The sequence below is a fragment of the Oncorhynchus keta genome, chromosome 10, assembly GCF_023373465.1.
Source record: "Oncorhynchus keta strain PuntledgeMale-10-30-2019 chromosome 10, Oket_V2, whole genome shotgun sequence".
Classification (NCBI taxonomy): domain Eukaryota; kingdom Metazoa; phylum Chordata; class Actinopteri; order Salmoniformes; family Salmonidae; genus Oncorhynchus; species Oncorhynchus keta.
Window position 1 is genome coordinate 47,111,178 of NC_068430.1, and position 12,423 is coordinate 47,123,600.

Genomic DNA, 12,423 nt, shown 5'->3' on the forward strand with positions numbered 1-12,423 from the left:
AGAAGGTGCTCTGGTCAGATGAAACCAAAATTGAATTTTTTGGCAACAATGCAAAACGTTATTTTGGCGTAAAAGCAACACACAATGAACACACCATCCCCCACTGTCAAACATGGTTGGCAGCATCATGGTTTGGGCCTGCTTTTCTTCAGCAGGGACAGGGAAGATGGTTAAAATTGATGGGAAGTTGGATGGAGCCAAATACAGGACCATTCTGGAAGAAAACCTGATGGAGTCTGCAAAAGACCTGAGACTGGGATGGAGATTTGTCTTCCAACAAGACAATGATCCAAAACATAAAGCAAAATCTACAATGGAATGGTTCAAAAATAAACATATCCAGGTGTTAGAATGGCCAAGTCAAAGTCCAGACCTGAATCCAATCGAGAATCTGTGGAAAGAACTGAAAACTGCTGTTCACAAATGCTCTCCATCCAACCTTACTGAACTCGAGCTGTTTTGCAAGGAGGAATGGGAAAAAAATTCAGTCTCTCGATGTGCAAAACTGATAGAGACATACCCCAAGCGACTTACAGCTGTAATCGCAGCAAAAGGTGGCGCTACAAAGTATTAACTTAAGGGGGCTGAATAATTTTGCACGCCCAATTTTTCAGTTTTTGATTTGTTAAAAAAGTTTGAAATATCCAATAAATGTCGTTCCACTTCATGATTGTGTCCCACTTGTTGTTGATTCTTCACAAAAAAAATAGTTTTATCTTTATGTTTGAAGCCTGAAATGTGGCAAAAGGTCGCAAAGTTCAAGGAGGCCGAATACTTTCGCAAGGCACTGTATATATTCAATGTGTAGACATATGAGACTGTTGTCACAGCTCCATCTACTCTGTGAGGAGAAAATCCTAACTCCCATTTAAGTCAAATGGACATCAATGCATATCTAAGTGGTTTTAGTGGAAGTTAGGCTTCTCCCCACATTCTCTTAACTGCCTCAGTCTCACAAGTGCCATCATTATGATTGATATAATTGTATGACTTTTCACTATTTACTGTTTTCAAGCCTTTCTATGCGTGGACAATACAAAACAATATCTGGACAAATTGTTTACAAATTGTTTACAAACTTCATTTCAGAATAGTACAGTTTTCTACTGCATACAGTGCATTAAAAGTGGGGCTAAAATATGATTTGGTCCTTCATTTAAAAAAATAGAAAATGCCTTCAAATATAAAAAAATATATATATTGGCAAAGCTTAAGGTCTAAACATGGCATGAAATATTATATATATATATTTTTTTACACATAAATTGTGATGGTACATACTGTACGTTGCATAGATCTGAGATCACATATAAGGCAGCAGGCAAAGTCTGAATGTCCGGTTGTAAAATTCAAGTAACTTAACATGAGAATTTTGGGTAAAAATCCACTAATTACCTACATTTTGCAATGCTAGATCAGTGGTTCACAAACTCTTCACACCCCTCTTGTTGGCGGAGAGAACATTTAGCAGGTTTAAAGCACATTTCCTGCAATTCTATACACTCGGCAAGCCTGCCCAGGGACTGTGGTTGAAAATTAGCCGGCTGGCTAAAACCGGCACTTTTACTGAAAACGTTGATTAATGTGCACTGTCCCTGTAAAAATAAACTTGACTCAACATGAACACACAGAATATGTAGGGAATTAGCTTTAAAATGGCAGCCATGGAGGGCGATATTTTTGAGAGGCATTTAAAAGCTAATTTCCTACATTCTACACATTTTGCCGTATCTTGCGTGTGTTCATGTGATAGCTGAGTGACTCAAACATGACAACAAAATCAATGGGCTAAAAAACACAGCAGCTGGGTCTGTACAGCTTGAGTATTTCTAGAACAAAGTTACCATGACAGCAGCTCTAAGATATGAGATACTTTAGTGTATGTGGACACCCCTTCAAATGAGTAGATTTTGCTATTTGTTTGCCAGTGACAGTCTCTCTCTTCCCATTCAAATATTTGTTTTCAACAAAAAGTTCAGTAAAAGACCCATGTGATTCCATTTGATATTGCGAGGGTTGTTTTGTTCGCTCGTTGCGCTGTCTATGCGTCGGTATATTGTCTATAAAAGTGGATCCTCGTGATTGTATCGTTTTTCCCTTTTAGGCCTAATAAAATACTTCAAATGATAGGCTCTCTGTCTCTGTCTTTCTGTCTCTGTGTGGTGACTTAAAGAATAGTAAAGGCAAGGCCTCAACATCTTGCTGAATTAACATCTGTCTGAAGATTTACACGCTAAAAACCACCACTGAGCTTGTGTGTGTGTATATATAAAATTGATCTAAAATAACCCTCATATGTACATATTTATAAAGGCAACGCATGAACACTGTTGGTCATTTGAACAATGTATTGTTCACACAAGTAATCGCGAAATATGAAGTGTGACAGGATCGTCATGAAGTAGGGTCAACCTGATTGTGACTGGCCGCTTGTATGAAAGGCCAGTGGGAATCCTGTATAACGAATCAATCCATTGTCTTTGGTGTCACGGAGAATCTGATGGACTACTGGATCCGTCAACCGCTCTTGCTTGTAAAGTAGCAGTGATTTGGTTTGTGCAGCTATGGCATTCCGGTATAAAACATTTACTTTAAGATTCACCTTTGTGCATTCTAACTGTAAGTCTGTGTACAATACATATATTTATTAAACTCGAGTAACCTGACAATTTGACACTGATTACCAAACATTTGTTTGAGGGTTTCAACCAAGGGTACACGTTGGCATATTATGTGTGTATTGTGCATATGACACCAGTATAATGCCTGTATAACTGTAATAACTAATGACCAGGGGTAAGGAGTGAGGGCAGTTAAGAGTTTTGATTGGGCTTTTGGACACCAAAGGCCGTAATAAAGACGTTGACTACAACGATGATGAAGATGAGTGCTGTGGCGATGTTCTCCATAATGTTCAGCTTGAAGTGGGTGCTCTCATCGTTCAGGTTCCACTTCACTGCAGAACAAGAGAAGAACACAAACATGTTGCGGATTAGCTTAGTGGCTCCAAGCATATCCTCAGCTCATAGAAAGCAACCAACAGAGGGAGCTATGTCAAAAGTTGTTTCTAAGACTGGAGCCCTGTTTGAATTCCCTAAAAGTGCATTCTTCCTCTTCCCCTTGACGTAATCACTGAGTAGACAATATTGGACAAGTGAACTCAAGGGCATTTTACATTTCCTACACTCAGGTGAATAGTTATTTAGGACATTAATTATATGCCTCACTAGAAAGGAATGCCAATATGTTGTTGTGGAGGTTGTTGTGAGAGTTGAAGCCCAGTTAAGCATTTTTCACATGCTGACTCAATAGAGGCACACCGCCTGTAATGTTAGCAATTCTGCCTGAGGACATTAAACTGAGTATTCCTAATTTGAACCAACTGAGAGGAGAAATACAATGGATATACAAACACTGTCTCAAATGGTCCCGTTCTTTAACTATCCCACCCACACAATGGGAGCCCCTGGCAGGGGAAGATACGGACATTATAGCCAGGTACACAGACAATAACAGAGAGAGCCATTCAAACCTAAAGTAGGGTCAGAAACATGTAGGGAGTTTATCTGTTCTTGGAGTTGAGGAGAAACAATGGCACCGTAAACCAAGTGTTTATGTCTCATCAATAGGGTCAGGAGTTTGTCAGGTCACATGGTCAGGAAAGACTCTTGGCCCCATGCCTCATCAATCTGTGGCTACGTCCCAATTATCCCTCCTTCCTCCCAAAGTGTACATTTCCCTTAACTGATTTGAAATGAAATGACTGGAACAAGAAATATGGTGGAAACTCCTTTTAGCCCATGCCTCCGCCGATCCAACGCTTTTAGATTTGTGGAAAGTATTAAATGACTTCACTCTTCAGGAGAAAGGAGATCTTATTGGGTTACTGCGGTCAGTATGAGGAAGAGGACTTTGCTGGTTTGAGCCAGACGGGAGTGACTACGACTTTCTTAATAGCCTCTGAGGGGATAAATAAAGTTGAACAGAACTGAGACCCACCAATGAAGATGAGCAGGACGCCCACGGTGATCTGCAGGATGAGGGATATGGAGATGAAGGTGATGAGGGGGGTGTAGAAGGTGAAGTCTGGATCCTGCTCCAGGACGGCCTTCAGCTGGGAGGCGTTGGCCATGAGTAACGCCACGTCCAGCATGCTCTCTGCTGCGCTCTTCTTATTAGCATACCGGTTCATGTTTATAGGCTGGCCTGCCTGCCTCCGATTCCAGTGGCCTTGACGCCGCTCCTGGACATAGAGAGACTTAACGTCAGTACAACAGACAGAGACCGATAACACACCTGAACACAGAGGCTAACATCAGTGCACTATCGATATCGACAGCAGACCAAACCCCAGGAATCTGAACACAGGAGACTGACGTCAGTACAACAGATATTCAGAGATTTAACACTGGCACATCACTGTTAGGACTTAGTTGAAATGTAGATTATATGAACACATGTTAAATCAGTTAAATGCAAACATTAGCATGTATATAGCCATGTTATTACCTGGTACTCCCTCTACATAGCCATGTTATTACCTGGTACTCCTTGTAAATAGCGATGTTATAACCTGGTATTCCTGCATATAGCCATGTTATTGCCCGGTACTCCCTGGATATAGCCATGTTATTGCCTGGTACTCCATGTATATAGCCATGTTATTGCCTGGTACTCCCTGTATATAGCCATGTTATTGCCCGGTACTCCCTGTATATAGCCATGTTATTGCCCGGTACTCCCTGTATATAGCCATGTTATTACCCGGTACTCCCTGGATATAGCCATGTTATTGCCTGGTACCCCATGTATATAGCCATGTTATTGCCTGGTACTCCCTGTATATAGCCATGTTATTGCCTGGTACTCCCTGTATATAGCCATATTATTGCCCGGTACTCCCTGTATATAGCCATGTTATTGCCTGGTACTCCCTGTATATACCCATGTTATTGCCTGGTACTCCCTGTATATAGCCATGTTATTGCCTGGTACTCCCTGTATATAGCCATTTTATTGCCCGGTACTCCTTCTATATAGCCATGTTATTGCCTGGTACTCCTTATATATAGCCATGTTATTGCCTGGTACTCCCTGTATATAGCCATGTTATTGCCTGGTACTCCCTGTATATAGCCATGTTATTGCCCTGTACTCCCTGTATATAGCCATGTTATTGCCCGGTACTCCTTGTATATAGCCATGTTATTGCCCGGTACTCCCTGTATATAGCCATGTTATTGCCTGGTACTCCCTGTATATAGCCATGTTATTGCCTGGTACTCCCTGTATATAGCCATGTTATTGCCTGGTACTCCCTGTATATAGCCATGTTATTGCCTGGTACTCCCTGTATATAGCCATGTTATTGCCTGGTACTCCCTGTAAATAGCCATGTTATTACCTGGTACTCCCTGTATTTTGCCATGTTCTTTTTTACTCTTATTGGTATTCTTTATTCACTGTGTATTTAATCCTTGTGTCATTTTCTATTTTTTACCAGAAAAATGTTATCCTTAACTCTGCATTGTTGGAAAAGGACTAGTAAGTAAACATTTCACTGGTAGTCTACACCTGTTGTTTACGAAGCATGTGACAAATGACATTTGTGTTGATTGGGAAATATGGGGGAATTCTAGTGATTTCTGCAGTTGCTCTGCTGTGGTATGTGGGAAAGGAAAGTGTTGTGGGACTTTTAACAGGAAGTGTGACCATGCACATGTTTCTCACCCACCCCATAATGACCAAGTGAAAAAATGTTTAGCGGGAGGGGAATTCTGGCGATTTCTACAGGGACTGATGTTCATTTGTGGGAAATGGCCATTGTTACGGCTCTCTGTGCACAGATAACTGCTAGAAAGGACGAGAGGTCTAGTGCCATGACTCCTCTGCAATATCCTTCCAACCAGGGTGTAACTACTGTAGCTGTCAACCAAGAGGAAGTTGGATAATATGAATGTAGAAAGCAGAGAGGTGTGTCATTGTGTCTTAAGTGATGCGGAAGCATGTTTTGTGTGTGTGTACTGAACATGTATTACTTGAGTGTATTGTAGAGCAGTAGTGAATACTGTTCAGTAACAGTCCATTCGTTGTAATTGTTAATTGTATGAAGGAACTGTAATTGTTGTATAATCAACAGCATGACAATGACTATTAATGTCAGAATATTGCAACGTTATCAAATGAGGAGGACTGGGGAATACTTCTCCTAAATAATATAATAATAATAATATATGCCATTTAGCTGACGCTTTTATCCAAAGCGACTTACAGTCATGTGTGCATACATTCTACGTATGGGTGGTCCCGGGAATCGAACCCACTACCCTGGCGTTACAAGCGCCATGCTCTACCAACTGAGCCACAGAAGGACCACTAAAGTATGTGCTACTATACTATGGTAATAACATTGTGTAGTACAGCAGTGAGGAGTGGAGAGGAGAGAAGCAAGGCCGGTCTAATGAGTGCCACTCATGACACATGTTTATTCCTGAGTAAACCCCAGGAATCCATTACAGCAGAACTGATGTCATGCTGTCTGCCTCAGTGGTCAAACAAATGACCGTGTCTATATATCTTGTCTTGTCTCAGCTTCCCGAAAGTTTGCATTTATTTCAAGTAGTTCAGAATGCCCGCTCCAGCTGTGAGCCAGTTTTACTCGGCTTTATGTTGCTTTACTCTCTCCACTAATTCAGAAAGGCATAGGGATGGCATGACTGTACGGTGATGTAATTACATTGTTACGTCATTGGAAATGTGGGCCCCTAACCCAAACATTACCCAGGTTTTTGTGTGGGTTAAAGGACAGAGTAAAACAGAGAAGTCCACATCCACATGCCTCTTGCCACCTCTGAAAACACACAAAGCCCACAGAGGGGAAAAGTCTCCTTGTGACCAAGGCTAGCGATGACTGGACAGTTAGTTATCTCTGAGAAGCAGCCTGCTTTCCCTCACTGCCTTATCACCCTCAAATTCCTGCACTCATCTTTCTTTCTTTTGTTTATTCCATTCTCTCTATCGTTCCCTTTCTACGGCCCTGTTTTGCGTGTGCCATTTTCCTCACTCGATCTTGTTGCCCATTTTTCTGCATGCCCTTCCGAGGGCTAGTTTCACATACTGCTGTGTTCATGGCGACGTTCTAGAAATAGGCCTACTGAAAAGGGTGAACTTCCTCAAATTCCGTTTCTCATAGTCCATTAACTCCCTTCGTCTTCCTTCTTTGTTGCCCGTTTGGTCTGGTTATCTGTCCCACTCCCTCTCTCTCGGGCTGAGGAGGGACTCACCTCTACCGCTGATGTCCAGAGTGTTATAACACGCTGAGATACAGTACATGTCACGTAATTCCCTGTGACGGCAGAAACCCTTCTTCTGCGGGATTGTTGAGTAACAGATAGATCATTGTAGGTCTGAACAGACACCGCTGACTAGTCAGTGTTGTTACTCATGTAGAGATGGGTGTTCCTTTTAGCTCTTCTATTTATTTTTTCTTCTCTGCCCTTGTTCATACACCGGCAGTACATCCACTGAAGAACTGTTGTTGTTTGACTGGGAGCTTCACATGTGGGCTTTTTTCGTGTTGCTTTTAACTGAACAATTAGACTTGACAATGAGCCTAAGCCACAGGTATTTGATCAACACTGAAGGGTAAAAAAACAACAACAAAGCGCGACGATCACAAGGTTTTCAAGGGAGTTCAGTCAGGACTTTTCTGAGTAACCGAGTCATCATGGCCCAAATGTCAATGATTTCTAGAATACCAGGCCATGATGTCACTTTGCTCACAGAGCAGAGCGGTCTCAGACTGGACACCTCCTTTGTGTTGCTCATAGCACTGTTTCAGCCACTATGTTTTAGATGAGGTGTCAAATTGCCTAGGTCATAAACAATATTGTGCTTCCTTATTTCTGGACTGTCTGAAATAGGCCTGGATAATGTCTTGCAAATGGGTTTTAAAAGCTATCAGACTGACAGGACACTGTGTGCTTTCTGATGGTGCCAAATCTGGTTTCCTCAATATTATAAAAGGCGTACCGCTGAGGTTGGTATTGGGAATTGTTCTCTTTACTATTTATGTAAATAATATTAGTCTATGTATTAAATCGTGCAATATTAATCTGTATGTAGACAAAACGGTTATGTATGCCGTAGCCTGGTCAACAGTCGGTGCAATGTTGGAGCTGCAATCTGAATTTGTTGCATTATGGAAAGCCCTGATTGATTTTAAACATACTTAATATGCTGTTCTCTAATTCATGGGAACATTTCTCAGGGGGGCTACATATTCACTCGTTGGATGCCTCTTATCGAGCGGGTTCCCGCCTATACATATCTCCGGGTTTTGGATTGATAAAGATCTAACATTTCAAAAACATGAGCTACTGAAAGAACTCTGATTTAAAGTTGTTTTTAAAAAAATAAAATGTATTAGATCTTGCTTCCATGAACAGAACGAAACGGGTTGTGCGGTCAAACTTTCCTGCCAGGTCTTGACTATGATGACATCGTTTACCGGACGGCAGCAGCCACTAAACCAGTGGGGACTTGGGGAATTCTACTGCTTTAATCCTCGCGGTTTTGACCTCTTGGTGTTGTGTAACGGGAGTTTAAGCAGTGACTGAAAACTTAGGTGGTTTCCCCCTTAGTATCGGTTCACAAACACATGTTCCCTGGATACCCTCTGATTAAACTTTAAGACACACCAGTGACCATGGTGCTTGCCTACGGAGCTGTGAGGGGAACGGCACCTCAGTACCTCCAGGCTCTGATCAGGCCCTACACCCAAACAAGGGCACTGCGTTCATCCACCTCTGGCCTGCTCGCCTCCCTACCACTGAGGAAGTACAGTTCCCGCTCAGCCCAGTCAAAACTGTTCGCTGCTCTGGCTCCCCAATGGTGGAACACACTCCCTCACGACGCCAGGACAGCGGAGTCAATCACCACCTTCCGGAGACACCTGAAACCCCACCTCTTTAAGGAATACCTAGGATAGGATAAAGTAATCCTTCTCACCCCCCCCCTTTAAAAGATTTAGATGCACTATTGTAAAGTGGCTGTTCCACTGGATGTCATAAGGTGAATGCACCAATTTGTAAGTCGCTCTGGATAAGAGCGTCTGCTAAATGACTTAAATGTAATGTAAATGTAAAATCAGTTACTGCTGGTGGTTTGATCACTGTGCTCAACAAAGTGGGTTACATTTGGAAATCATCAACTACATGAAACAATGTTAAACATTAAATGTATGAAACACTAATATTTTTGGTGTTTCTAATTATTTGTGTTTCATCAACTCATATTTAATCATATTATCAGTAAATCCAACACAAACAATTTATTCAAGTTTAAAAAAAAATCCAAAACAGGACATTACATCAACTCAATAATAATAGAGTGTAAATTTGCTGTCTTCATTGTATCATGTAGATTCAAAACTTTTATTTTTTATTTATTTTTTTACATTGAACACTCTTCAGCTGTTAGACTGTTAGACTTCCTCTAACCGTTTTTAGGTTATAACTGAGTTATAATGCATCACAGATTTTATAAACAATTGATACATCTCGTTATTGCCATCTTCTAGCTACCTAACATTGTTGGATCAAATCCTTGGTTGAACAGTGAAAGTGATACTTTTCCTCATTTGGGTCTTCAAACACACATTATTTGAAGGTTGGTCACTAGGCAACATAAAATCACGTGTTGTCCAAGTTGCATGCAATAAGGAATTCCACTGCTGTCGGTAGCCTAAGTCAGGGCAGGGCGCATGTTGTGGCTCCCGAGTGGCGCAGCGGTCTAAGACACTGCATCTCACTGCAAGAGACGTCACTACAATCCATGGTTGTAATCCAGGCTGTATCACATCCGGCCGTGATTGGGAGTCCCATCTGGTGGCGCACAATTGGCCCAGCGTCATCCAGGTTTGGCCAGAGTAGTGCATCATTGTAAATAAGAATTAGTTCTTAACTGACTTGCCTGGTTAAAAAATAAATGATGGTCTCACGCCTAATCCTCAACAGGTGCGCTTTGGACTAGAATGAATGAGTTTATTTGATTAGCTGTAGGCCTTGTAGTAGAAACCCTGACCTATTGTCCCAAGGTTTGCGTGACAATGGTCTTTGAAATAGGCCTAAAAAGTGATCAAGCTTTGTTTAGGATAGGCTATACTCAGTTGCCAAGTATTAAAGCACCCTGCAGCCACTGATAATGTAATAAAATGCCAATAATGTAATAAATATGCCGAATGCATAATGTAATAACGTTTTTTTGTGTAGATTACTACATTATGTTGTGGGTAAGAGATATCCATGAATAGTGTAAAAACTTTATCCAATATTGTATTATTCACTGCCCCCCCATGCATATCAAGTCTCATGCTTCAGTAATAGCTGACTTCACACCAAACCACATTCCTGAACAGTAGCTTGAAACCTGACTTTCAAAATACACATTTGACCCCCAATACACACCCACAACCCCAGTCAGTGAGTCAGTCTGACTGTCTGTGTAAATGATGGCGAGAGAGTGTGTGCATGCTTGTGCAATTGTTTTGTTGCAAACTACTACTAAAATCTCAAATGTATTGCAATGTTTTTATAGATATAACCCTGCGAACAGCATCACAAAATGGTTGCCTAAAGTGGAAAGGACTTTGTTTCATGGTCCCACAAAGGTTTTGTCTAGTTCCCGGTTTGTCCCGGGGACGGCCCAGAGGGCAGTTTATGGGACGTTCTCGGGATGTTTTGTCATCATCCCCTGAAGGTTCTTGTACCTGGCTTGTTCGCTTGTGTGTTTCAAAGAGCTGTCAGTCAAGGCAGGGTCATGAATAATAGCTCCCTGCCCACTCAGCCTGTTCTTTCAGGCTTCCTGATAGTTAGAGATGAGAGAAAAGGTACAATATCTTCCATGTTTAGCTTTATAATAGTGAACAAATATTATGGGCGATGTTTTGGTAATTCAAAATCATTTTTTACTTGGAAAATAGGATGACTGTGCGGGACCTTTAACACTTTAACACTGTGTTATTACTTTTTTAAAACTGTGTGACTATAATATAAATCAATTTAATTAAGACAAAATATCTGAAATAAATATCAGATAATAAAGGCCAGTATCATCTTATTTACTTAAATAAAAGAGAATAAATAATCTCAAACTGCAGCAGTCAAATGATTTGCGCTCAGAAGCAAGCACCAACAAGCTTCACATTGAGCGTGGGAAATTAGCTCTACAAAGTAAAAAGTATTATTATTATTACTATAAAGACAGAAAAATACACATGTAAAAGCTTAATTAAATAAAGGAATATTCGTGGGAATATAGCCATAATATACACAAGAGAAAGGAGAATGGAATATGTTTGAAAAGCCATTTATTTAAATAAATTGAAGCAGCCTCCATGTGCGAATGTTATTTTTCAAACATTTTCATATTTCTTAGTGTCTATTGTGCAAATAACGTTATTTTTTTTATTGGAGAAAGAAAACAAGTAAGCGACCAGTAAGGTGCAATAAACTTTCGTTTGTGATCTATTTACAGAAAATATACATATAGGAACAAATCAGCCTGAATATCAGGACGCGCAACTGCAATGTGTTTCAACTGCTTATATGTACATTACATCTGAAACTGTTCTTTAGAGATTGCAACCCTTCCGTCCCCACGCACAGTGTGTTTAGGGCTCCATCTACCTTCATTCCTCCTGGGCCTACTGATCCAGTGCTGGATGCGTACCAAAGGCTGCTTTGTGAAGACATATATCTAAGCTAAAAGACCCTTATGCCAGAAACATCTTTACCCACTCGGACAAACATGCCCTTAAATCTCCAGAATGACACCTCTATTGTCATCCACCTAGTGGACAAGGTAGGTGCTGTTAATGTACAAGATTACACTGTCTTTAAGACTGAAGTACTCAGGCAACGAAATGATCAGAAGTTCTATAAGAGGCTCACAAAAAAAAAACACAAAACAGCTTTTGGCTGTAATCGAATAGACTGTCTGTCACTGTGCAATGGTGATCTCACCAAAAAAAAACGTACCTCTTCGTCGACATGTCCGTTCATTTCCATGATTTCAGTCGCCATATTTGCCTCTTAAAACTATTGAATTTGAAATAAAGCGGGTTAAATTCCAAAAGTATTGTGGGAGTTCGTGTCGTTGTTTCGCTGCCAGTGTCCACCAGGTCTCTCGCTGTGTGAAATAAAGACTAAGATGTGGAAGAGTGCCTACCACCCGTCAACGAGGGGCGTTTCCACACCGTGGCTCAGGAACTGAAAGTAGATCCAGAATCGTCAGGTTCTGATCTATAAGGAGAGCCCCTTTTCATTTGGAATGAGAAACAAGAGTTTCACAACATAAAATATGCAATAAAGGGTTTTTATGAAATTATGTAAATTGTCATTGATCTGATCATTTTCAAGCCTT

General features: G+C 40.9%; 1 protein-coding gene across 1 annotated transcript; it reads right to left on the reverse strand.

Annotated features, from left to right (window-relative positions):
* Positions 1-122: 122 nt before the first annotated feature.
* Positions 123-12,242, reverse strand: LOC118362793 (ninjurin-1-like). The gene is made up of 3 exons (XM_035743411.2): positions 12,039-12,242; positions 4,000-4,243; positions 123-2,956 (listed from the first exon to the last, which is right to left on the reverse strand). Exons 1-3 carry the CDS (start codon positions 12,081-12,083, stop codon positions 2,814-2,816), a joined length of 432 nt encoding a protein of 143 aa, XP_035599304.1. The 5' UTR covers positions 12,084-12,242; the 3' UTR covers positions 123-2,813.
* Between the last annotated feature and the right edge of the window lie 181 nt (positions 12,243-12,423).